Below are 21,120 nucleotides of genomic sequence, written 5' to 3' on the forward strand. Positions count from 1 at the left end.
TACTGTCAATGAAAAGAACGTTGAATTTTTTTTGCATGACTAAGACCAGTTTAACTTCACTTCCTCGTACTGTATGAATTCATTCACTGGATTTTTCTTAGAAAGTCTAATATATATATATATATATATATATATATATATATATATATATATATGTATACTTACTTTAGAGGCCGGACTCTGTTTTTTATTGATGAGGTCAAATGAGTGTAGACGACTAACACAATGCTCTTGTTTGTACTATAGAAAAACAGTTGAATTCTCTCTCTCTCTCTCTCTCTCTCTCTCTCTCTCTCTCTCTCTCTCTCTCTCTCTCTCTCTCTCATAGTAGTGAATCATCACATCAGTATAAATCCTATTGAAAAGAACAAAACGAAAGCATCCAATATTGCAATGCAAAAACAATAGGCCGCCTGCTCTCATTCTTGTATCCTATAGTTCTGGAAACTATGCCCTGCCCTCTTTAAAATATTCACTAATTAACACAACAGTTTACGCGTAAACCGGCCTAACTAACTTCTCTTTCTCTCTCTACATAACACAATTCAATCAAACCCGATTTCGAAGCATTATTCATAAAGTAATTACACACATCAAGAAAATTCGTTAATTAGAGAGATGGGAGATCAGAAAGCAACGACATTAGCAAAGGCGAAGAAAGAGCTCGAGGAATTGTACTTGGGAGTCCCCGACGACTCGGTCAACCTAACTTTCCAAGATTTAGCTCAAGTCATCGAAAAGAAGAAGACCGCCTTATCGCCATCATCGTCCAACACAACCACGGAATTCAAACCGAATAATAATAACATAACGTCATCATCATCCTTAGCCAAACTTCCGAGCATAGACTTCAACAAGAGCATACAAGCCGCTGCATCTTCCACCTTCCAGAACCACCACCGATCGGAGGAAGGTGGTGGCGGCGGCGGCGAACACTTGTGGGGCCCACATGACGGCGGTCATCATTATCAACATCAACATCAACATCAACATCATGGTCATCATGGAGGTGGGAGCAACTTGCATGCTATTGGTGGTGGGGTCCACATGCATGCGTATGGTGATGACGACGACACGAGCCATGTCAGCGGAATGACGAGCGTGGCTTACGGTGGAGGTGGCCTAGAGAGAGGAGGGAGGCGGCGCCCCGGTGTTCCCCACTCCAATATATGCACCGTTTGCTCCAACTACATATACATCTGCCGCCACCGTTGCCTCGTATGTATATCTGATTTGTTTCTTTAACTTTATGATTACTAATTAATCACATCCAAGTTGTTGTTATTAGTTATATACGTACGTACTTACGTACAGTAGAACCTCGACAAATTTATACTCAATAAATTAATAACCTTGCTTAAATTAATAACGTGTTAAATTATTAACTCAATAAGTTAATAATTCGCTAAATTAATAGAATTTCTTTTGTCCCGACTGTATTAATTTATAGAGGTTTTGTGCAGGTGTGTGGACGAGTTTATTGCAGGCAGTGCGTGAGCATCGGAATGGGAGAGATGACAGAAGGTCGAAAGTGTATCGAATGTTTGGGCAGAAGATTCAGCCAGAGGTATACATACATACATACATACATACATACATACATACATACATACATACATACATACATACAACATACATACATACATACATACATACATACATACATACATACATACATACATACATACATACATACATACATACATACAGTAGAATAGTTGATTAAATGGATCGAGTACTGATCGACGCAGGTACATACACAAGGCGGGGAATGTGGGATGTTGCATGGGATATCGTTCTGGCATGAAGCAACAAGAGCTCAAGTGGGCGGAGAAAGGGCCGAGGAGGAGCTGTACGTATACTGATCAAAATAGATACCGTTGCGGCGGCAATAGCACGGCAATGATGACGTCATCGATATCGAGAAGCCCCGTGGGACCCGCAACGCCGTGGACCCCACGTTCTCCAAGGAATATTAGTAACAGTACACCAAATTCATTTGTCATGAGCTCGCCTTACTCACCTTATTCACCCAGCATTAATCACCATCCCATGCCTTTCTAGCTACCTAGCTATATAATAACACACTATTTATTTATTTATTTATTTATTTATTTATTTATTATTAGTAATTGTTATGATCTTCTGTCAAGTGTGTTTCATCTATATATATTTTTTGGTGTGCTCTAATTTATTTGAGAACCAAAATATGTTTGTTTTATTTTTTGAAATAATACTTTATAGTATAAGTTTTGAAATATGTGTGTTTTAATTAAATGCCTTCCTCATGTATTTTTATTTTCTTTTGCAATTCACCTTTAGTTTAATTAGTAAAATCCTTATTAGAGAGTAATCCTAAGTCCTAACTCTAAATGGGATCAGGGATCTTAGTGAGTTTCTACCACTACATCGTATATTCAGTTCGGTAAACGGTATAAAATGTTCGGTAAGCCAACATTTCATACCGTTTATTGAACTAAATATACGATTTAGTTTGGTAAATAACCGAATTATATAAATTTTACGTAAAAATAGTTAAAAGGGGGTGACTGTAATTACCCAAACAAGATAGGTTTTTTTCGTAATTTGGCCATACCTCATGGGGTTGGCCGTAATTTGCTCATTAAATTAATTCCGTCGAGACTAGTAAAACTCTATTAATTTAGAGAAATATTAAATTATCGGAACTAATAATTTTGGTACCCTTACACCGAATAGAGATCAGAAACAAAATATTTAAGTGAGACTATTAATTTATCGAGTTGCAACCGTATAACAATATTTTTTAAATTGAAAATAAAGTTTAATAAAATTCTGAATAAAGTTAAAACTGAGTTTCTTTCATTATTTGTTCATATATTCCAACATTAAAGAGAAATGAGAAAAAGAAAAGGATAATAATATAATTGAGGATGGGTTTGGTTGACGGGCTGCGCTGCTGCTCCAATCCCCATTACGCCTTATTAGCCCAAAATGTTAACTCGAATATTCGACTCAACCGATTCTCATTCAAATATTTTGCTACTAAGAAGAATCGCAACTCGTTCCCGAAACTCAATCGCTTTTCCTCAACCCGTCGTCCTCCACAGCTGACAATGGCGGTTGGCGGCTGCGCTACCTCGTCGGACGACGTCGTCGAGAAGTCACCCAATGACCGGCGTCTCTACAGATTCATACAGCTCACTAACGGCCTGTGTGCTCTGCTGGTTCACGATCCCGAGATTTACTCCGACGAACCTTCTGGAAACCTGAAAGCGGATGAAGACGAGGCGGAAGATGACGATGATGAAGACGGAGAAGAAGAGGACTCCGATGGAGAAGAAGAAGACAGCGACGGTGACGATGAGGAGGACGAGGAGGAGGAGGACGGCGACGGAGAAGAAGAAAATGGAGGAGTGAAGGAGCGGAAAGGCTCGGCGCAGAAGAAGGTCAGATTAATCAACAATTAGAATTGGAAAATGTTGGATTTACTTAATCGAGTTTTGATTAATTTGTCCAAGGCACTACTGCGTTAGTTGATTTGTGAGGTTGTTTTTGTTCTTTTACTTGTTGTTTGCAGGCGGCGGCGGCAATGTGTGTAGGAATGGGAAGTTTTGAAGATCCTTTTGAGGCTCAGGGCCTGGCACACTTTTTAGGTTATTCATTTTTGCTTTTGAGTTGCAGTAATTTTCTGCATTTGAATTGATAATATTTTTTTTTTTGTTTATTCTGGAGATTTTAAAGGGAGGGATATGATAGTTAAAGAAATAATTGAATAGATAACTCAATGACATAATAATTTGGCCGTTTATCATTAGTTGTATGTTTTGGCATTTGTGAATGAATGATTCAAATTGAGGTGAATAAGAAGTGGTTAAATGTTACACCAACTGATTTTGTTCTGTTGAAGTTGCATCGAATATCCTTGATGATATCAAAGGAATTTTGGTAGTCTGAAGTAGCTCTTAAACTAGTTAACTGATTGTCCCTAGACGGCGAAGTACATTTTTAGTTTTCCTCGAAACTTATGATGTTCATTGCCACACATTTTGCATATATAGAAACATGACGTGGTTCTGCGGAGCGCAACTAAAATTGTAAATCGAACATGACTTGATTCTCAAATTTTGTTGCAGAACACATGCTTTTCATGGGGAGTACTGATTTCCCAGATGAAAATGAGGTTCGTCGTTATGCTCCATTTTGTGACATTGCCTAATTGATCCAGTCTTGGTGATAGTTTTTAGTCCGCAAACCTCCCCCACATTTCTAAATATGGAAAATGAAACAAGAAACCCAGCTGAAACATGAAGGACCATTGGATGAACCATTTTTAATGTTGTTTTTTTGGTGTCTGGGTTTGCCATGTGAGAATGCTTTTGGCTGCCATTATTTTAAGTTATAGTCTTGGTAACATAAAAGAATCGGGAAATTTTAGTGAAGGGTGAAATCTCTGTAGGCCAAATAGATAAAATCTTCTTTATCCGAAAAGCAAAGCTTCTTCCATCTTGCCTTATGACTTTCACCTCCATTGAAAAGAAGTTTACAAGTGGAGAAGGAATTTGTGAAAGTTGAGGGGGGAAAGAGAAATAGAAGTACACCGAAATAAATTAAATTTTGAAATATTTACTTGCGATTTGTTGAGTGTGTTTATTATTTGGTGTTCTATTGAAAATTTTGATGCACCTACTTGAACAATATAATTAGCAATAATAATATTATATGTGCATTTTGAAGATGTACAACAATTCTAACATCGGGGTCCTTTATCAAACTGTCTTAAGAAAAGGCCTTATTGTTTTTACGGTAAACATAGAAAATAACTATGGAGTCAGAAAAGGGGCCTAAATATAAAACTTCATTGAATATCTGAAGCGTGATTACTGTGGAAACTCCCTGTTTTGAGTACTTGTAAAATCAAATGTGATGTTAAATATCCTTTTAAGTGCTCATGAATCAAGGTAGAAATAGGGCTTCCCTAATTGACTCGTTTCTTTCTAGTATGATAGTTACTTGTCTAAGCATGGAGGTTCATCAAATGCATATACAGAAACTGAGCACACTTGCTACCACTTTGAAGTAAAAAGGGAGTTCCTTAAGGGAGCTTTGACAAGGTAAACGAAAGGGTTCTTATAATGACTCCAAGTTTTACATGCTTGCATTCATTAAACAAGCCACATTATGTGCTGCATGAGATTAATCACTTGCATTTCTCAAATACATATCTGCATGTAAAAGGGGTTAGTGACGATCAGACTTGTGACATATGAGTCATAATATCAGTTTCTTCTAAGCTTATATGTTCACGTTCACTATATTCCACTTATTTTCTACTTCATATTTTGCTGCTCCCTTTGTATCTTTTCGTGAATGCTTGATTCATTTCTCCCATTGTTATTCTCTTATGTTGTGCTTGACTCCTTATTCATTAACATGTGCATTTTCCATTAGCCTGAAATATTTTATATATTGATATGAACCTTTTAGTGCTGCATTGAATTTCTTGCATTGGTTTTCTCCTCCATGGCATTCGTACACTCGGTATCCACTTCACAAAAGGCATTTGAAATGACTTGTATTTATTGTCGTTATACACATCCATTTTGTTATCTGAAATGACTTGATTTCCAATTTCAGGTTTGCTCAATTTTTTACTTCTCCTCTGGTAAAAGCTGAAGCCATGGAACGGGAGGTGTTAGCTGTTGATTCAGGTTAATCCATATTCTATCCCTGCAGATCAGTAGTTATGGAATGCTATAATTTATTCACCTTCATTTTTATTTCTTTCTGCTGCCTGTTTGAAGCCTTATGTTCTTTTTTATCACATTATTGGTCACAGAGTTTAACCAGGTTTTGCAAAATGATTCATGCCGCCTGCAACAACTGCAATGCTTTACATCAACCCCCGGCCATGCATTCAACCGGTTCTTTTGGGGTATTCTGCCGCTTATTAATTTGCTTCGTGTTCGTACTCAAGTTTTGAGGCAGCATGTGTATTTGGACTATATTTTCTTGTTCACTTTTTGTAGGAAATAAGAAGAGCTTGGGTGACGCTATGGAGAAAGGAATTAATTTAAGGGATCGTATTCTGAAATTATATCACGACCATTATTATGGTGGATCAATGAAGCTAGTTCTCATAGGTGGAGGTAGGTTTTTTCATGATTGTTTCAGAAATAACTGGTGTTGATGTCAAAGGTCATTGGTTAACCAAATTAATCCAATTGATATTCGAGTCTCTGTTTGCATTCCTTCTTGAGTTTTATGTTGAAGTCAGCTGCAATATCGTTTGTAGAGATTTATCTGAACAACCTAACCTTTTAACAGCTTCTAGCCTTCTATGAATACGGACTTAATACAGTAGAGATATATTGGGTTTGGTGAGAGGGGATCTAATTCGATTTATAAACCAAAAGATTTGTAGCTTCTAATGTTATCTAGGTTTATTAGTTGTTCACCGCTGTTGGTTTTTACTTTTTTAAATAGAAGTAGAGAGACAAGTAAGATCGCCTTATCTTTCTCCTTTTAACTGTTGAATTTATTTCTGCAGAGACTCTTGATGAACTTGAAAGCTGGGTCCTAGACTTATTTAGCAATGTCAAGAAAGGCCTTTCAGTTAAGCCCGAGATGGGGTTGGGCATTCCTATTTGGAGAACTGGCAAACTTTACTGGTTAGAGGCAGTTAAAGATGTTCATGTCCTTGATTTGTCTTGGACATTGCCTTCATTACGGAAAGATTATCTGAAAAAAGCTGAAGACTACCTCGCTCATCTCCTTGGGCATGGTAAGGTGTATTTTGCTGTTATAACTCTTCTATATGATAGTTAATTTAGCTAAGTAAAAGCGGAAAGTGTCAATTCAGTTGTATTTCAGTATTCATTATTTTATTTAGCTATGATTTTCCTTTGTTTCGGGCTATGCCTCTTGATACGGACACAATCTTTCGTACGTAGTTCTAGTGAGTGAAGCAGCTTGAAATTATATCTTCATAGTCCAATATGTTGCTTACTCTATAAGTTATTGTTAATCTTTCAGTTTTATTTTGTTCTCAAGCTTTGTCTCTTTCACGCTTTTTGATTGAGGTGGGAAAAAGTTGAAATAATCGGTGAACTAAAAAGGATTCTACTTCAGATGTGATTTGATATCTACATATTTCAGGAAATTGTAATGCTTAATAAATACAGGCCATGATAATGAATTGGATAATGTTTGATGCAGTAAGCCTACAATATTTTGGAATCATTTATTTCTTTCATTTAAGTCATTTCTTTCATTGAAGAAGGGATCTTGCCTTGGTTTAGCAATCATTTTCTGAGAGAGGTTAAGATAAACCATGTATGTTGTTTAGCAATAATTTCCTTTGCCCTGGTTTGCAAGTGCATATGGTGCCTATTAACACATTAATTTGTTCACGTCTGAGGCTATAAGTGTTGATATGTGATGGCAAAACTAATATGATTTCAGAGGGCAGAGGAAGTTTGCATTTTTTCTTGAAAGCTAGAGGCTGGGCAACTTCCATATCTGCTGGTGTTGGTGATGAAGGAATGCACCGGTCCTCTATAGCATATATATTTGGCATGTCTATACACCTCACAGACTCCGGCTTAGAGAAGGTAATTCTGTGCCTCTATATAATTCATGGTGAAGATATGAAACATTTGAGTCAAATTGTTGCTAAAAACAACATTTAATTGAGTAGATCGACAACATTTTGAATACCATCCATGCCTGGATGAGTTTCTGTGTCTCAATCTACTCATTTTCTGGATAAGAATCTGTTGCATTGTGTTGTTATTTCCCCGCCAAGATTGTCGTTGTTTCCACTCTTTGGTATCTTGTCATATCTTCTAGTCTTAGAGCTGCTCATCATCTGTTTCTTTATGCTATTGATGATGTAGATCTTTGAAATTATTGGCTTCATCTATCAATATCTCAAACTGCTGCGTCAAAATTCTCCTCAAGAATGGATCTTTAAGGAACTCCAAGATATTGGAAATATGGAGTTCAGATTTGCGGAAGAGCAACCCCAAGATGATTATGCTGCAGAACTTGCTGGTATTATAATCATATTATATTACCTTAATCATATTATATTACCTCATGTCTTTTATTTGCTTTTGGGTTGCACTACAAAATAAAAATGTTGTTACTCAATTCATATTTTTTCATATTGCTCGAAAGTCTCTTTTCCTTTCTGTCACTTTTGCATTGATATGGATGCTAATTGTTTATATTTCTTAGTTTATTTTATGTTATTATGTCATTCGAGTTGAAATAGATCTGACATTTTTCAGATTTACTTGAATTTAAGAAATAAACTAAGACTTATCATGTATATATATATATATATATATATATATATATATATATATATATATATATATATATATATATATATATATATATATATATGTATGTATGTATTATGTTCTATTGTGAACTATGACTTGATTCTATTTTGGAAAAGATGAAAATCTTGAGAAATCATGGATGGTATCTGTATTAAATAAAAATGAAATAATAGAAGTTTCTCTCAGGGTTGCAGAAAAAATTCTTTAGCGTCTTTGCTTGTTTTAAACGAGGGCATGTTCTGACTAGAGTTTATCATTGCAGAGAAGCTGCTTGTTTATCCTCCAAAGCATGTTATTTATGGTGACTATGCATATGAAGTCTGGGATGAAGAGATGATAAAACATGTTTTGGATTTCTTCAAGCCTGGAAACATGAGAGTTGACATATTAACCAAGTCTTTTAAGAAGTCAGATGGTAAATTTCTACACGCGAGATCTCCATTATTGTTGTATTAATCCTATATCCATGTGGTTCATATTTCATATAAATCATAGCTCTCTGGAGTTTGGATATATCCTATCTTCACGTGGATCACAGTTCCTATAAATCATAGATCTCGGAGTCTGGATATATTAAGAATTGATTAAAGTTCCATAAGATTCATATTTTTTTTTCTTCACGGATATGGCAAGCTATACCGACGCACTTTAGGGTGAATAAGTTGGGTAAGGTTGTTGGAAATTTTGATTACGTAGAAACCAATTTATGCAGTCTAAATATCCAGTTGTTTGATGCCAGAGACTTATATGGTAAGTAATCTGCTTGGTTTTTATTTTCTTTAGTCATTATATCTTCTTATCAAATAGGAGACATACTCATTTTGAGTGGAAACTACTTCCTTGTTGATTTAAATTGATTGTTTGTCAAAAAATGGATCTTTGTGATTAAATGCCAACAAGTAGCACATGATCATTTAGCGATTGCTCTTTTGTTCTTGATAGCGTCACTTCTGTAGGCCCAATTGTGGCATTGGTCCTGGCCTATGCCAACATATATAGGTATTGCAGAGAAAAATATTGGAACAAGGTTGATTAGTCTTACGCACTAGCACCTAAAGGGATTAGAGTACTAGGCTTTTTCTGAAAGCAAAGAGGGTTTAGCCAGACACAAAAATACCGTAATTATCTTTGGGAAGGAAAATGTATTTCTTAATTTCCTTGTAGTTGTTAACCAGTTAGTAGATTAGCCCAGGAATCAAAGTAGTGGTGTCCCAACCTTCAAGGTGACTATTCTGAGTTTTATTGAATAGTCTGACTTCACTGTTGATGTATTCGGTTCACACAATGGAACAATCGGATCATCAATTAAAATTAATGTTATTTGTTCAAAAAAATTCTCACCTTTTAAACCTGTCCTACTCGATATTATTTTTTTCCCAGGAATACGAATAAACTAATGTCTGTTAGTTCATTAAGGCAAATTATACTGAGTTATTCACTTTCTTACATCTTTTCTATGTATTTCAGATATCCTGAGTGAGCCATGGTTTGGATCACAATATGTTGAGGAGGATATTCCATTGTATCTGATGGACCTGTGGAAGGATCCTCCAGAAATCGATTCCTCTTTACATCTGCCATCAAAGAATGACTTCATTCCGCGTGATTTCTCCATACATGCCGACGAGGCAGCTTGCCAGTTTGCAGATGCATCATATCCAAGATGTATACTTGATGAACCTGATATGAAGTTATGGTACAAGCTGGATAAGACTTTTAAACTACCTCGTGCTAACACATATTTCCGCATTACGCTGAAAGGAGGATACAGTAACGTAAGGAATGCTGTGCTGACTGAATTATTTATATTGCTCCTGAAGGACGAGCTCAATGAGATTATTTATCAGGTTCGTTCTTGTGATATTCTGCTGTTTCGTGTGATCCTATTTACCTTGCTTATTGATTGATTAAATGACCTATTATTTTGGTTGCAGGCCAGTGTTGCAAAATTAGAGACTTCTGTTTCTCTATATGGTGATAAGTTAGAGCTTAAGCTATATGGTTTCAACGATAAGCTCTCAGTACTCTTATCTAAAGTTCTGGCAATAGCCAAGTCTTTTTCTCCAAAGGATGATCGCTTCAGGGTACGTAATATTGTTGGCTTATTAAAGAAAGATGAATCATGAAAAAAGAAAATAATGACAATCTTATCCTCGTCTTGAGTTTACATAAGAGAAAATGAAATTTGGAGTTGCTTGAATTCAAACAAAGCAGAATAAGAAACTGTCTTCGTCTTAAACTATGGATAACTTGGCTGTGACGTATTTCTGTTTTCATCTCTCATAGTCATCTTTCCTTAACAGCAGAAAACTGGATTCGTTCTCCTTCCTACTCATGCCCTATTATTTTTCCTTATTTGCATTCGTGATACCATGTCATATGAATTTCAATTTGCATCATGTTGGTAGATATAATATCGCGTTGAGAAATTTTAGCGAGCTAAATAAATTACCTGCAAAGATAGCTTATCAAGCCAACTCAAATAACTACTGCCTGTGCATGTTCTACTAGGTAGTCTTTTAAAGAATGAACACCCTTCACTATTGGACTAGGACTTTTGTTTATAACTCTATCTACTTCTTAAGCATACTCAACAGAAGTTATTAGTATGAACGGAATTTTTCTATGTGCTCATGGACAGTTACTTGACAGGTTATTAAAGAAGACATGGAGAGAACTTTGCGAAACACCAACATGAAGCCTCTAAGTCATTCTGCCTATTTAAGACTGCAAGTTTTATGTCAAAGTTTCTGGGATGTCGAAGATAAGTTATGCTTGTTAAGTGACTTGTCTTTTGCAGATTTAAAGGCTTTCGTACCTGAACTTCTTTCCCAGGTCGGAAATCAATTCTCATTTTTTTTTTCTGTATCATATTCCTGACAGAGTAATTAACTTCATTAAAACTTTAATACAAAAGTCATTGGTTTTATTCCTTTAATCTTTTTACAGTCTTTTATTTTGTTTATTGCATGTCTATTTGGAGATATGCAGATTTATCAAATAGTATGAAACCAGAACGCTCTAACAATTAAGGCATTAAAATTAAATTAAACAATACTAATACAATGCATATTAAAACTCTACAATGCCTAAAACATTAGATATTTTAAAAGAATACACTGTTATAATAATTTATTAATATATTAGTAGATTTAATAACAAATTTAAAATAATTTGGTACTAGTAACTTGTGTCCTGTGTTGATTTTCCCATTTTCCCTTATAGCAGTCTAAATAACTTACATCTTCCTTATGCAGTTATACATTGAAGGCCTTTGCCATGGAAATATGCTGGAAGAGGAAGCAATTCAGGTATCAGAGATATTCAAAAGTAATTTCTCTGTGAAGCCACTTCCATTTGAGTTGAGGCATAAGGAGTCTGTGTTGTGCCTTCCTTCAAGCGCTGACCTTGTCAAAGATATCAGAGTTAAAAATAATCTGGAAACAAACTCTGTGGTAGAGGTAACAGACACGCCAATTTTGCGAGCTTTGTACTTCCTTTTGCTGAATATTTACTTATGTTTTTATTTTCTTTTCTTTTGGTTCTGGGTCGCAGCTTTACTTTCAGATTGAACCAGAAGAAGGAACGGAGTTGATAAAATTAAAGGCACTAACAGACCTTTTCGATGAAATAGTCGAAGAACCACTTTTTAATCAACTCAGGTATGTTAAGATTTGGTGGAAGACACACTTCAAATTGTTTTAGGCAAAAAAAAAAATAATAATAATAAAATCATAATTTTCTACCCTTCACCCACCACCACCCCTCACCTTGCATGCAGACACTTAAGCGTTCATTTGTGCGTCAAAGCATAAAGCACTTACCCCAAACTTTAACCGATAGAACTGCGTACTTGCACACTCAGCTGCCTGAGGTTACATAATAACTAATTTATGATGTATTGCTGTCTGATACAGGACAAAGGAACAGCTTGGTTATGTTGTTGACTGTAGCCCACGGGTAACATACCGGATAATAGGATTTTGTTTCCGTGTTCAATCTTCTGAATATAATCCTGTCTACTTACAAGGGAGGATTGACAACTTCATAAATGGATTAGAAGAGATGTTGGTAAGTATGGGAGCATACTTTTTTCAATAAAGTTGATGAGCTGTTTGGTTAGAAATTGTTAGCTTCTTATTTACGTGGCGACTGGTCAGCCCTATATGCTTTAGAGTTTAGACGTTATTGATCTTAACCATTAGTTGTAGTTTGAAGAGAAAAACTAGGCATGTAGATCTCTCAAAAAAAAAAAAAAGAAAAAAAAAAGGAATATGGACAAAAAATAATTAATTTTACAATGCGACTTATTTCTGTTATTGTGTTCATGCACTTGATGTTTATCCCTTTTTTTTTTTCCTTGCGGAATCACATCACAAATTTTAGATTTTATACATTGTGTTTTTCTTACTATGGAAACTCTGTTGATGTGCAGAACGGGCTTGACCATGAATCCTTTGAGAATTATAAAAGTGGTTTATTAGGGAAGCTTCTCGAGAAAGATCCGTCTCTTTCGTATGAAACAAACCGTTTCTGGGGTCAAATAGTCGACAAAAGGTAATTTGCTTTTCCTATTAGCGTATAAGAATGGCAGCTTTTTGAATGTATTACAAGACAGTGGAAAATAGTTGCATCTACTACAGTAAAATCATGAACCTCTACGTATCTCATAACATTACGGGTTATAGATTTTGAACATTATTTTTTATATTAAATTTGTTTAACCTTGTTTTCAGGTATATGTTTGACATGTCGGAGAAGGAAGCTGAGGAACTTAAAGATATTAAAAAGGAAGATATTATCGAGTGGTACCGCACTTACTTAAGGCAACCTTCTCCCAAGTGTCGAAGGCTTGCAATCCGTGTGTGGGGTTGCAACACAAACTGGCAAGACGCAGATGCACAGGTGGCATCTACGCATGTCATTAATGACCTTGCAGGTTTCAAGAACTCGTCCGAATTCTATCCGAGCCTTTGCTGAAGAACGAGATAAATTTATAATGTCTCATTGGATTTAAGTACGGCTTTATATTCAATATGTACTCGAAACTGGGGTCATTATTGGAGATCTCTTACATGTAGTTTCTCTCTCTCTCTATAGATTTTTTGTTCTCTGGAGAAAGGTACTGTAGTTACCTAAAGTAGGTAGCTGGATTTTCGGACCCGAGTATTTTGGCACACAGGGGTATTTTAGTCACTTCATATTTTATTTTCCTAAAACCCATGCGTATTTATTAGTTTTCTTTACATGTGTCCACTAGTCTACAACTTGACTTGACGATACCCTATATGAACTTACGAATTAAGTGGGTACATTGTTTGTATCTTGAGTTGACATGGAGTGCATTGATGATGTTACCTCAATAAATAGCGTCTTGTATGAATGAATTTAGAGGTTTATGGCCTTAGAGGATGAACTAGCTAGTAAACTTAGAACTCAACTTAGAACTCCTAACGTGGTCCAACATATGGTGTGTCCGAATCCAACAACTTGGTGTGAGAGAGTTTCGTTCGGTGCATGTATATATATATATGAACAGGTTTTGCAGATGTTACACCCGTGAAATACATCACACGCGTGCGTGTGCTTAGCGGATGGTTATTTATATCGATCTATCAAAGAGGTTTGTTCGGCAAAAAAAATGCGATTAATGCATCATTGGAACCATGGTTATGGGGTGAACTCGACAAGTATTAGGCATATAGGAGAATTTTATGTGAAGTAGGGCATAATTTGTGACCCCCAACATCCAACAAAAAAATTGAACATAACTTCTCTCTTGTCTAGGGTTATTTATTAATTATACAATCTCTTTTAAGAGAAAGCATTAATTAAGAAAAACACATAAATTAAGAGAAGCATTAATTAATTACATACGTCTTTTCACATGATTAATTACGTATATATGGAGTTGGCAATTTGCATGCATGCACGTGGAAGAAGGACCTACAACGTTAAACTACAGAAGGTGTGCTTGCCACCCCAACCAGAATCAATCCCATGTGCCTTTTGTTATTATTATTAATTTGACATCTAATTAAGATTTAATTACAAGATTATATTTCCCTCGTGGGATTATTTTTTTTGTCTGCATCTTTAATTTTCTCCATAGCTATCTTCTTCCTCCCTTGATTAATTAATTATTGTCTCATATATCTTTCCATTATATATACACCATTTCCATTGCCTCAACTCCTTAATCCTCTCACTCAAAACCTTAAAACCTTCAATTTTTTCTTTAATTAATTAAGCTTCAATTATGGTTGCTAAATCACTCTCGCTTGCCACTTTTTCTTTCTTCATTCTGAATTTACTCCGGTTGCATAGTGTTGAGGCTGATTACGGAGGGTGGGAAAACGGTCACGCCACGTTTTACGGCGGTGGCGATGCTTCGGGGACGATGGGTACGTAATTTTTTTCCAAAATCGGGTTGCTACCTAATTTTTTGTTACAATAATAATTACTTAAGTACTAATTTAAATCATATATTCCAATGTTATATTTTATATGTAATTGATAAATTTTTTTTTTTTGGCAATTATGTGTGTGTATAGGAGGAGCATGTGGGTACGGAAACTTGTACAGCCAAGGGTACGCGACCAACACGGCAGCGCTCAGCACGGCCCTATTCAACAACGGGCTAACGTGCGGAGCGTGCTACGAAATGCGGTGCGAAAACGACCCCAAGTGGTGCCTTTCCGGAACCATCACCATCACCGCCACCAATTTCTGCCCACCAAACTTTGCTCTGCCTAACGACAACGGTGGGTGGTGCAATCCTCCCCTCCAGCATTTCGACATGGCCGAGCCCGCTTTCCTTCAAATCGCTCAATACCGGGCCGGCATCGTGCCCGTTGCTTTTCGAAGGTTCGTAAATTTTGTATTCCATATATATTGACTTTAATTTAAATAATAAAGAGATCATAAAACCTCTCAAATTAAAGATAATTTAAATATTGTGTAGGGTGCCATGTATGAAGAAAGGTGGGATTAGGTTCACGATCAACGGCCACTCGTACTTCAACTTGGTTTTGATCACCAACGTCGGAGGTGCAGGAGATATCCATGCACTCTCGATCAAAGGGTCCAAAACCGGCTGGCAACCGATGTCGAGGAATTGGGGCCAAAATTGGCAGAGCAATTCGTACCTCAACGGTCAAAGCCTCTCCTTTCAGGTCACCGCCAGTGACGGTAGAACCATCACTAGCTACGACGTGGCGCCCTCTAATTGGCAGTTCGGTCAAACCTACGAGGGCGGTCAATTCTAAAACATCATATATATATATATATATATATATATATATATACTCCATTATACGTACTTTGAATTAAAAGATTCGAGACGAATTATGAAATTGGTTGATTTAAAAAATATATATATATATATACCATTTCTCTTATGTACGAATGTACGTATGCATGTATGCTAAGTTTTTTGGGCATGTTTAGTAATTTATTAGGGTTAGAAAAAGTGTTGAAGAAATGGTGGCTAATGGCTGCTTAATTACACCGGCCGCTTGGCCTTATATATTTACCGGATTAATAATATTGAAGAGATTAATTAACATCTTTTATTTGGGATTTTGTAATATATTTATCATCCATTCACACATATATTTAATAATTACTAAATTAAAAATGGATATGTATACACTTTAATTTCTCCTAGTTTCATGTATGAAATTCCCTATTCTACTATAATAAATAAACTGAAAATTCAAGTTAACCAATCAAACATAACCACGTTCCTAGTTAAAATGAAATTATTAGAATATATATATATTTTTTTCTGATTAAGTTTATATTGAAATTAATAGAATATTTGGGTCTCATATGAAAAGGCCCAAATAAAACTTCGTTCGTGTGGACTCCAAAAATGGGCCCAGAGCAGCCCACGTAAACTTGTTTATTTGACAAATTCATGATAAATTCAGGTGAAATAAAAATAAAAATCATGATAAATTAATGATCTACCAACATATAGATAAGAGCTTCATTTGAAAAAGAAAAAGAAAAAAAAAAGCAGCCAAGATTTTTCACAAATATTGTTTTAAGTTGAGAATTTCGAAAGAGTTTCGATGTTTTGCTCTTGGAAAGATTACATTTGAATTGCATACGACAACTGGTATTTATGAGTTTAGCTAAAAGTGAATTGGAGCGAATCGAATATGTACTTTTACTACTGTAACCTCGATAAATCAAACTAATACTTAATAAATTAATAATCTTGTTTAAAATAATATTTTTATTGGTTTTTACTCGAGGACAATATACTAACAAAGTATTTCGCTTAACTAATATAATTTGATATTAATATTAATTTATAGACGTTTAAATGCACTTTAAATATTTTCTAGAAAAAATAGAAATTGGAAAAATAAATCGATTTTCGATCGAAATCAGTGAAATTCAATTTTTTAAATTTTATTTTGTAGTCACATGCGATATAGATCATACAATAATATTGATATTATTAACATAATTTTTAGGAAATAGTCGGAATGTTCATAAATTAAAATCAGATTGAAAATCAAAATCTCATATATATTCCAATTTCAATAAATAAAAACTAAAATAATATCAAAAATCAGAATTTCAAGTATTTAAAATAACGAATATTGTTAAAGAAGAAGAAGAATTGAATCGAATCGGAATCGACAGAATTCAGATACTCGGTACCAATTTCCACCAATAAAAGGCGAAATAACAACAAATGTACCCCTCAGCAGCAAGCCGGTCACCCCACCCAACGCCAACCCACATGCTTAGCCGGCTCACCAACAAAGTCAAACCAAATCCCCTCCATTCAATTAATCTCAAATCTTAATTCACCATCATTAATTACTTAATTAATTAAGAGTTAGTGTTATGTCACTACTCTTTCCATTATTTTATTATTAACTTAATTAATCATTTAATTTATTTTTCCATTTATTCTCCTCATTCACGTTCTATTTACGTCACAATCTCTTTGAAGAAAGAAACCATTGATCAGATTTCAATTTTTTTTTTTTTTAAATTAATCACCGACATCGATTTCAGTGATCTGAAAGTCTCTCCTCTGGTACACTCTCTCCTACTGTTCTTCTCTATGTGCATATTACACACACTAAAACGTGTGCGTATATATTATATATGTATTGTATTTATATGATAAGCATAATTATACATGTTTATTTCGGGTTGATTGTTGGTGAAATACAGCAGATCTAGGGTTTTAATTTTTTTTTGTTTTTTAAGTGATGTTTGATATTGTTTTGGAATATTGATCCGTTATTATCTGCAGCGGAGCTGGATTTTTGGTGATTTGCAGCTGAATTTGGGCTACTTGATTATAGACTGGGAATGAGGTAAAAACAAAAATGGACGTTGATTTAATTTATTGTGTTGGCTGTTTGTTAGTTCGGGAGGAGGTATTAATTTGTTTGGAAAGCTTTTTGTGTATTTTTTGATGAGTGTAGATATTGAGAAATTGGATCAGAGAGATGAGTGAGGGCAAGCCGTACCAGCTGGGGACCATCGGAGCGTTGAGTCTTTCGGTGGTTTCGTCGGTGTCGATTGTGATTTGCAACAAGGCGCTCATTAGCACTCTCGGCTTCAGTTTCGGTGAGAATCTTGTGGACTTGATTCACCAATTTGTGCGAAAACTGTCGAATGTTAGCTGTTTCTGAAAAATGATTCGGAAGTTAATAGGAGGGGGGGTTTATTGACATTTCAAAGTTTCTGGATTTAAGTTCTACATTTCTAATGTTAGTTAGTTCGAATAGGGAGTTGCGTGAATACCAAAATGATAATATTTTGTACAAAGATGTAAAGAACGGCATGGTGCTTATGGAAATATGAAAATTTTGATAAAAAGTTGATTGTGCAAGTTATTTACTGTCCAGAGAAATAGTTTGGCAGCTTTTCTTTTCTATTCTCAAGGAATGCAATTCTCTAATCTACTTTGCGGAAAATTACATTTTTCTTCAAACTTGATGCTTTCATGAATCGTAAACGAAACTGAACATTTTTTTGCAAGACACCAAAAGGTGAACGGTGAATATATAAATTCTCCATATTTTCCTCCAACATGAAAGTTTCATATTCTCCATATTAGCCTGCTAGTTTTACTAGAACTTTTATATTATTGAAGACATTAACTTTTCCTCTCACTCGTTTCCTGACATTTTGATTTCTCAGCTACAACTCTGACTAGCTGGCATCTTCTTGTCACGTTTTGCTTCCTTCATATTGCTCTATGTATGAAATGGTTTGAGCACAAACCTTTTGATCCAAGAGCTGTCATGGGGTTCGGTATTCTGAATGGAACATCGATTGGACTTCTAAATCTTAGCCTGGGTTTCAACTCTGTCGGTTTCTACCAGGTGAATCTTTATTTCCCCTTTGTTTCAGTTTTAGGTTATTCTCTCATCTATTTCATTACTGCAACATTACTGCTGTTTCACAAGTGTTTCAGTTTCCAAATGCTTATTTACTTATGGTTTATTCATTTCAGATGACAAAATTGGCAATTATCCCATGCACTGTCCTTTTAGAGACTCTGTTCTTCAGAAAAATATTCAGGTCAATTTCGCATTCTCGTCTGCGTAATGTGGTTTGCATGAGGATTGTGAACCCCCAGTTTTACTGCCAATTCATTACCTCGCAGTTCATTCTAATTTTCGGATAGAGAGACATGCCTATCTGTTCCACTATGCTAAATATTGGTCGTTAATATTTTATACATTTTACTTATATTTAATTCGTGCAGATCTGCATCATGCTAGTTTCTTTAACATATGTGCCAACCTATCTTGAAAGTGCCAGACTGTACTTTCACCGTATTATGAATAGATATTGAAAATTTTCTTCTTGAGTGATGGGGTAGTTCCGATCTGCAACTTCTGAAACCACTGCATAGCAGATACGAGCTTAATATAAACTGAGCTCAGAGTTGCTATACTGTTTTTTGCTTACTCAATAAAGTAAAAAACTTAACGTTAACTGTAATATTTTCATATTGTCATTATCCATTAATCCTAAAATTGTTATTTAAGTTTGTGACATTTTCTTTACCGTGGTGTTGCTCATCTCTTAGTTGCTGTTGCACAAACAATCATATTTTTTCTTTTTTTTTTTTTTTTGTCATATGTTCTTTTAGTTTGATTTAAATACGCTCCTATTTTGTTTTTGACAATGCTCTCTGTTTCTGTATTTCATATATGCTATCCCCAAATTGGCTGCTAATACATTCTTCACAACCATTCTGCAGTCGGAATGTCCAAGGATCACTCATTGTTCTTCTCATGGGTGTTGGAATTGCAACAGTGACCGATCTGCAGCTCAATGTCTTGGGATCCGTCTTGTCTCTGCTTGCAGTTGCTACTACTTGTGTCGCCCAAATTGTATCCTCAGCTTTTTTTATTTTCTACTTATTTTATCTTCCCTCTCTATCCCCCCATGAAAGAAGCAAGCTTCCACACGAAAGAAAGCTATTTTCTAAAAGAAAAGGAAAATCTTATTAAAGTTTTTGAGTAGTTTGTTTCGATATGTTCTCTTCCTAATATTTGGGATAAAAAGGCTTTTTCGATTTTGCTTACGTAAATTTCCATCAGTCTTATTCTCATGTGTCCTCGTCTTAGCATTTTTTGTCGAAAAACCATTTCCTATTTGGCCGGTGGAAGATTCAATAGTTTGATTTCTTATTGCACTCTTAGCGGTTTTGGGATCTTAACTTTAAATACCATCAGATGACGAATACCATCCAGAAAAAGTTCAAGGTTTCTTCAACTCAACTTCTATACCAATCTTGCCCCTATCAGGCAATCACTCTGTTCGTAACTGGACCGTTTGTGGATGGACTTCTTACCAACAAGAATGTATTTGCTTTCAATTACACTCCTCAAGTACTGGTGAGTATACTGCCTCTTTGTGTGTATTTTTTGCTTATTTATTTATTTAATTATTTTTATTTTTCTTAACAGGCATTCATCGTGCTATCCTGCTTAATATCAGTTTCCGTGAACTTCAGTACCTTTCTTGTAATTGGAAAGACGTCCCCGGTAACTTATCAGGTCCTAGGTCATCTAAAAACATGCCTTGTCTTAGCATTCGGATACGTTCTTCTGCGGGACCCGTTTAGCTGGCGGAATATTTTAGGAATCTTGATTGCTATAGTAGGTATGGTACTCTACTCGTATTGTTGCACTCTCGAGACCCAACAAAAAGCCACTGCTGAAGCAGCGCAATTATCTCAGGTGCTTAATCTTTTTCTTTTTCCCACGGCAAAATTCATCACATTATTGAAAATTGATTTGCTAATTCTATATTTATATGTACGTGCAGGCAAAGGAAAGCGAATCCGATCCCCTATTAAGCGTTGAAAATGGAGGCGGCATTTTAAATGAAGGTGGTGCTGCAAGAGCTCCAGGGTGGAATTCAAACAAGGATTTGCAGGCATAAAATTTCTTCCACGCTTTTATCTCGTTTATCTGGGAATCGAACTTTTTCAGCGATGAAGATTTCGCTGCGAGGGATAACCGATTATGAGTTTCTCTGTTTCAACAGATTCAATCGTTTATTATTAATACTAGTAGAGAGCCATGTGTTTCGATAGATTGATCTTTTATTGATACTAGTAGAGAGCTAAACGATATCTGCGTTTCAATAGGTTCGAACTTTTTATTACTTAGTAGTAGAGCTAAATGGTATATTTCTTTTTGGATGCAAAAGTTTTGTATACGCTCGAGTGTGCCAATAGAATTGTTAAATCTTCGATAACGGCGGTGTTGCGAAGCAAATGTTGCAA

The 21,120-nt window shown here is 35.5% G+C and overlaps 4 protein-coding genes across 4 annotated transcripts; all 4 read left to right on the forward strand.

The window, feature by feature from the left end:
- Positions 1–487: 487 nt before the first annotated feature.
- LOC105956036 (uncharacterized) lies at positions 488–2,078 on the forward strand. The gene is made up of 3 exons (XM_012979860.2): positions 488–1,218; positions 1,464–1,567; positions 1,752–2,078. The coding sequence occupies exons 1-3, from the start codon at positions 619–621 to the stop codon at positions 2,062–2,064; spliced, it is 1,017 nt and encodes a 338-aa protein (XP_012835314.2). The 5' UTR covers positions 488–618; the 3' UTR covers positions 2,065–2,078.
- Positions 2,079–2,826: 748 nt separating this feature from the next.
- Positions 2,827–13,549, forward strand: LOC105961748 (Insulinase (Peptidase family M16) family protein). The gene is made up of 19 exons (XM_012986039.2): positions 2,827–3,428; positions 3,560–3,635; positions 4,116–4,162; positions 4,981–5,093; positions 5,617–5,690; positions 5,819–5,914; positions 6,009–6,128; positions 6,530–6,763; positions 7,444–7,592; positions 7,878–8,034; positions 8,593–8,745; positions 9,798–10,177; positions 10,265–10,414; positions 10,983–11,165; positions 11,588–11,791; positions 11,886–11,992; positions 12,248–12,401; positions 12,766–12,887; positions 13,067–13,549. The coding sequence occupies exons 1-19, from the start codon at positions 2,913–2,915 to the stop codon at positions 13,308–13,310; spliced, it is 3,279 nt and encodes a 1,092-aa protein (XP_012841493.2). The 5' UTR covers positions 2,827–2,912; the 3' UTR covers positions 13,311–13,549.
- A 911-nt stretch (positions 13,550–14,460) lies between these two features.
- LOC105961936 (expansin-A8) lies at positions 14,461–15,952 on the forward strand. The gene is made up of 3 exons (XM_012986231.2): positions 14,461–14,734; positions 14,885–15,197; positions 15,295–15,952. Exons 1-3 carry the CDS (start codon positions 14,590–14,592, stop codon positions 15,596–15,598), a joined length of 762 nt encoding a protein of 253 aa, XP_012841685.2. The 5' UTR covers positions 14,461–14,589; the 3' UTR covers positions 15,599–15,952.
- Positions 15,953–17,030: 1,078 nt separating this feature from the next.
- On the forward strand, positions 17,031–21,092 carry LOC105961833 (UDP-xylose transporter 3). The gene is made up of 9 exons (XM_012986130.2): positions 17,031–17,394; positions 17,617–17,680; positions 17,792–17,936; positions 18,513–18,697; positions 18,829–18,896; positions 19,585–19,717; positions 20,063–20,224; positions 20,297–20,569; positions 20,658–21,092. Exons 3-9 carry the CDS (start codon positions 17,816–17,818, stop codon positions 20,772–20,774), a joined length of 1,059 nt encoding a protein of 352 aa, XP_012841584.1. The 5' UTR covers positions 17,031–17,394; positions 17,617–17,680; positions 17,792–17,815; the 3' UTR covers positions 20,775–21,092.
- Positions 21,093–21,120: the final 28 nt, after the last annotated feature.

The sequence above is a fragment of the Erythranthe guttata genome, chromosome 4, assembly GCF_056151865.1.
Source record: "Erythranthe guttata isolate IM_541 chromosome 4, IM_541, whole genome shotgun sequence".
NCBI classification, from domain to species: domain Eukaryota; kingdom Viridiplantae; phylum Streptophyta; class Magnoliopsida; order Lamiales; family Phrymaceae; genus Erythranthe; species Erythranthe guttata.

Bases quoted from the DNA above. Each gene is read 5' to 3' on its own strand.
- LOC105961748 (XM_012986039.2), top strand. From the start codon at position 2,913: ATGGGTTTGGTTGACGGGCTGCGCTGCTGCTCCAATCCCCATTACGCC. The intron at 4,163-4,980 runs GTTCGTCGTTAT...GTTTCTTTCTAG, and splicing joins ATTTCCCAGATGAAAATGAG to TATGATAGTTACTTGTCTAA. The intron at 11,166-11,587 runs GTCGGAAATCAA...TTCCTTATGCAG, and splicing joins TACCTGAACTTCTTTCCCAG to TTATACATTGAAGGCCTTTG.
- LOC105956036 (XM_012979860.2), top strand. From the start codon at position 619: ATGGGAGATCAGAAAGCAACGACATTAGCAAAGGCGAAGAAAGAGCTC. The intron at 1,219-1,463 runs GTATGTATATCT...GGTTTTGTGCAG, and splicing joins TCTGCCGCCACCGTTGCCTC to GTGTGTGGACGAGTTTATTG. The intron at 1,568-1,751 runs GTATACATACAT...TGATCGACGCAG, and splicing joins GGCAGAAGATTCAGCCAGAG to GTACATACACAAGGCGGGGA.
- LOC105961833 (XM_012986130.2), top strand. From the start codon at position 17,816: ATGAGTGAGGGCAAGCCGTACCAGCTGGGGACCATCGGAGCGTTGAGT. The intron at 18,897-19,584 runs GTCAATTTCGCA...ACCATTCTGCAG, and splicing joins TTCTTCAGAAAAATATTCAG to TCGGAATGTCCAAGGATCAC. The intron at 20,225-20,296 runs GTGAGTATACTG...TTTTCTTAACAG, and splicing joins ATTACACTCCTCAAGTACTG to GCATTCATCGTGCTATCCTG.
- LOC105961936 (XM_012986231.2), top strand. From the start codon at position 14,590: ATGGTTGCTAAATCACTCTCGCTTGCCACTTTTTCTTTCTTCATTCTG. The intron at 14,735-14,884 runs GTACGTAATTTT...GTGTGTGTATAG, and splicing joins CGATGCTTCGGGGACGATGG to GAGGAGCATGTGGGTACGGA. The intron at 15,198-15,294 runs GTTCGTAAATTT...AATATTGTGTAG, and splicing joins GTGCCCGTTGCTTTTCGAAG to GGTGCCATGTATGAAGAAAG.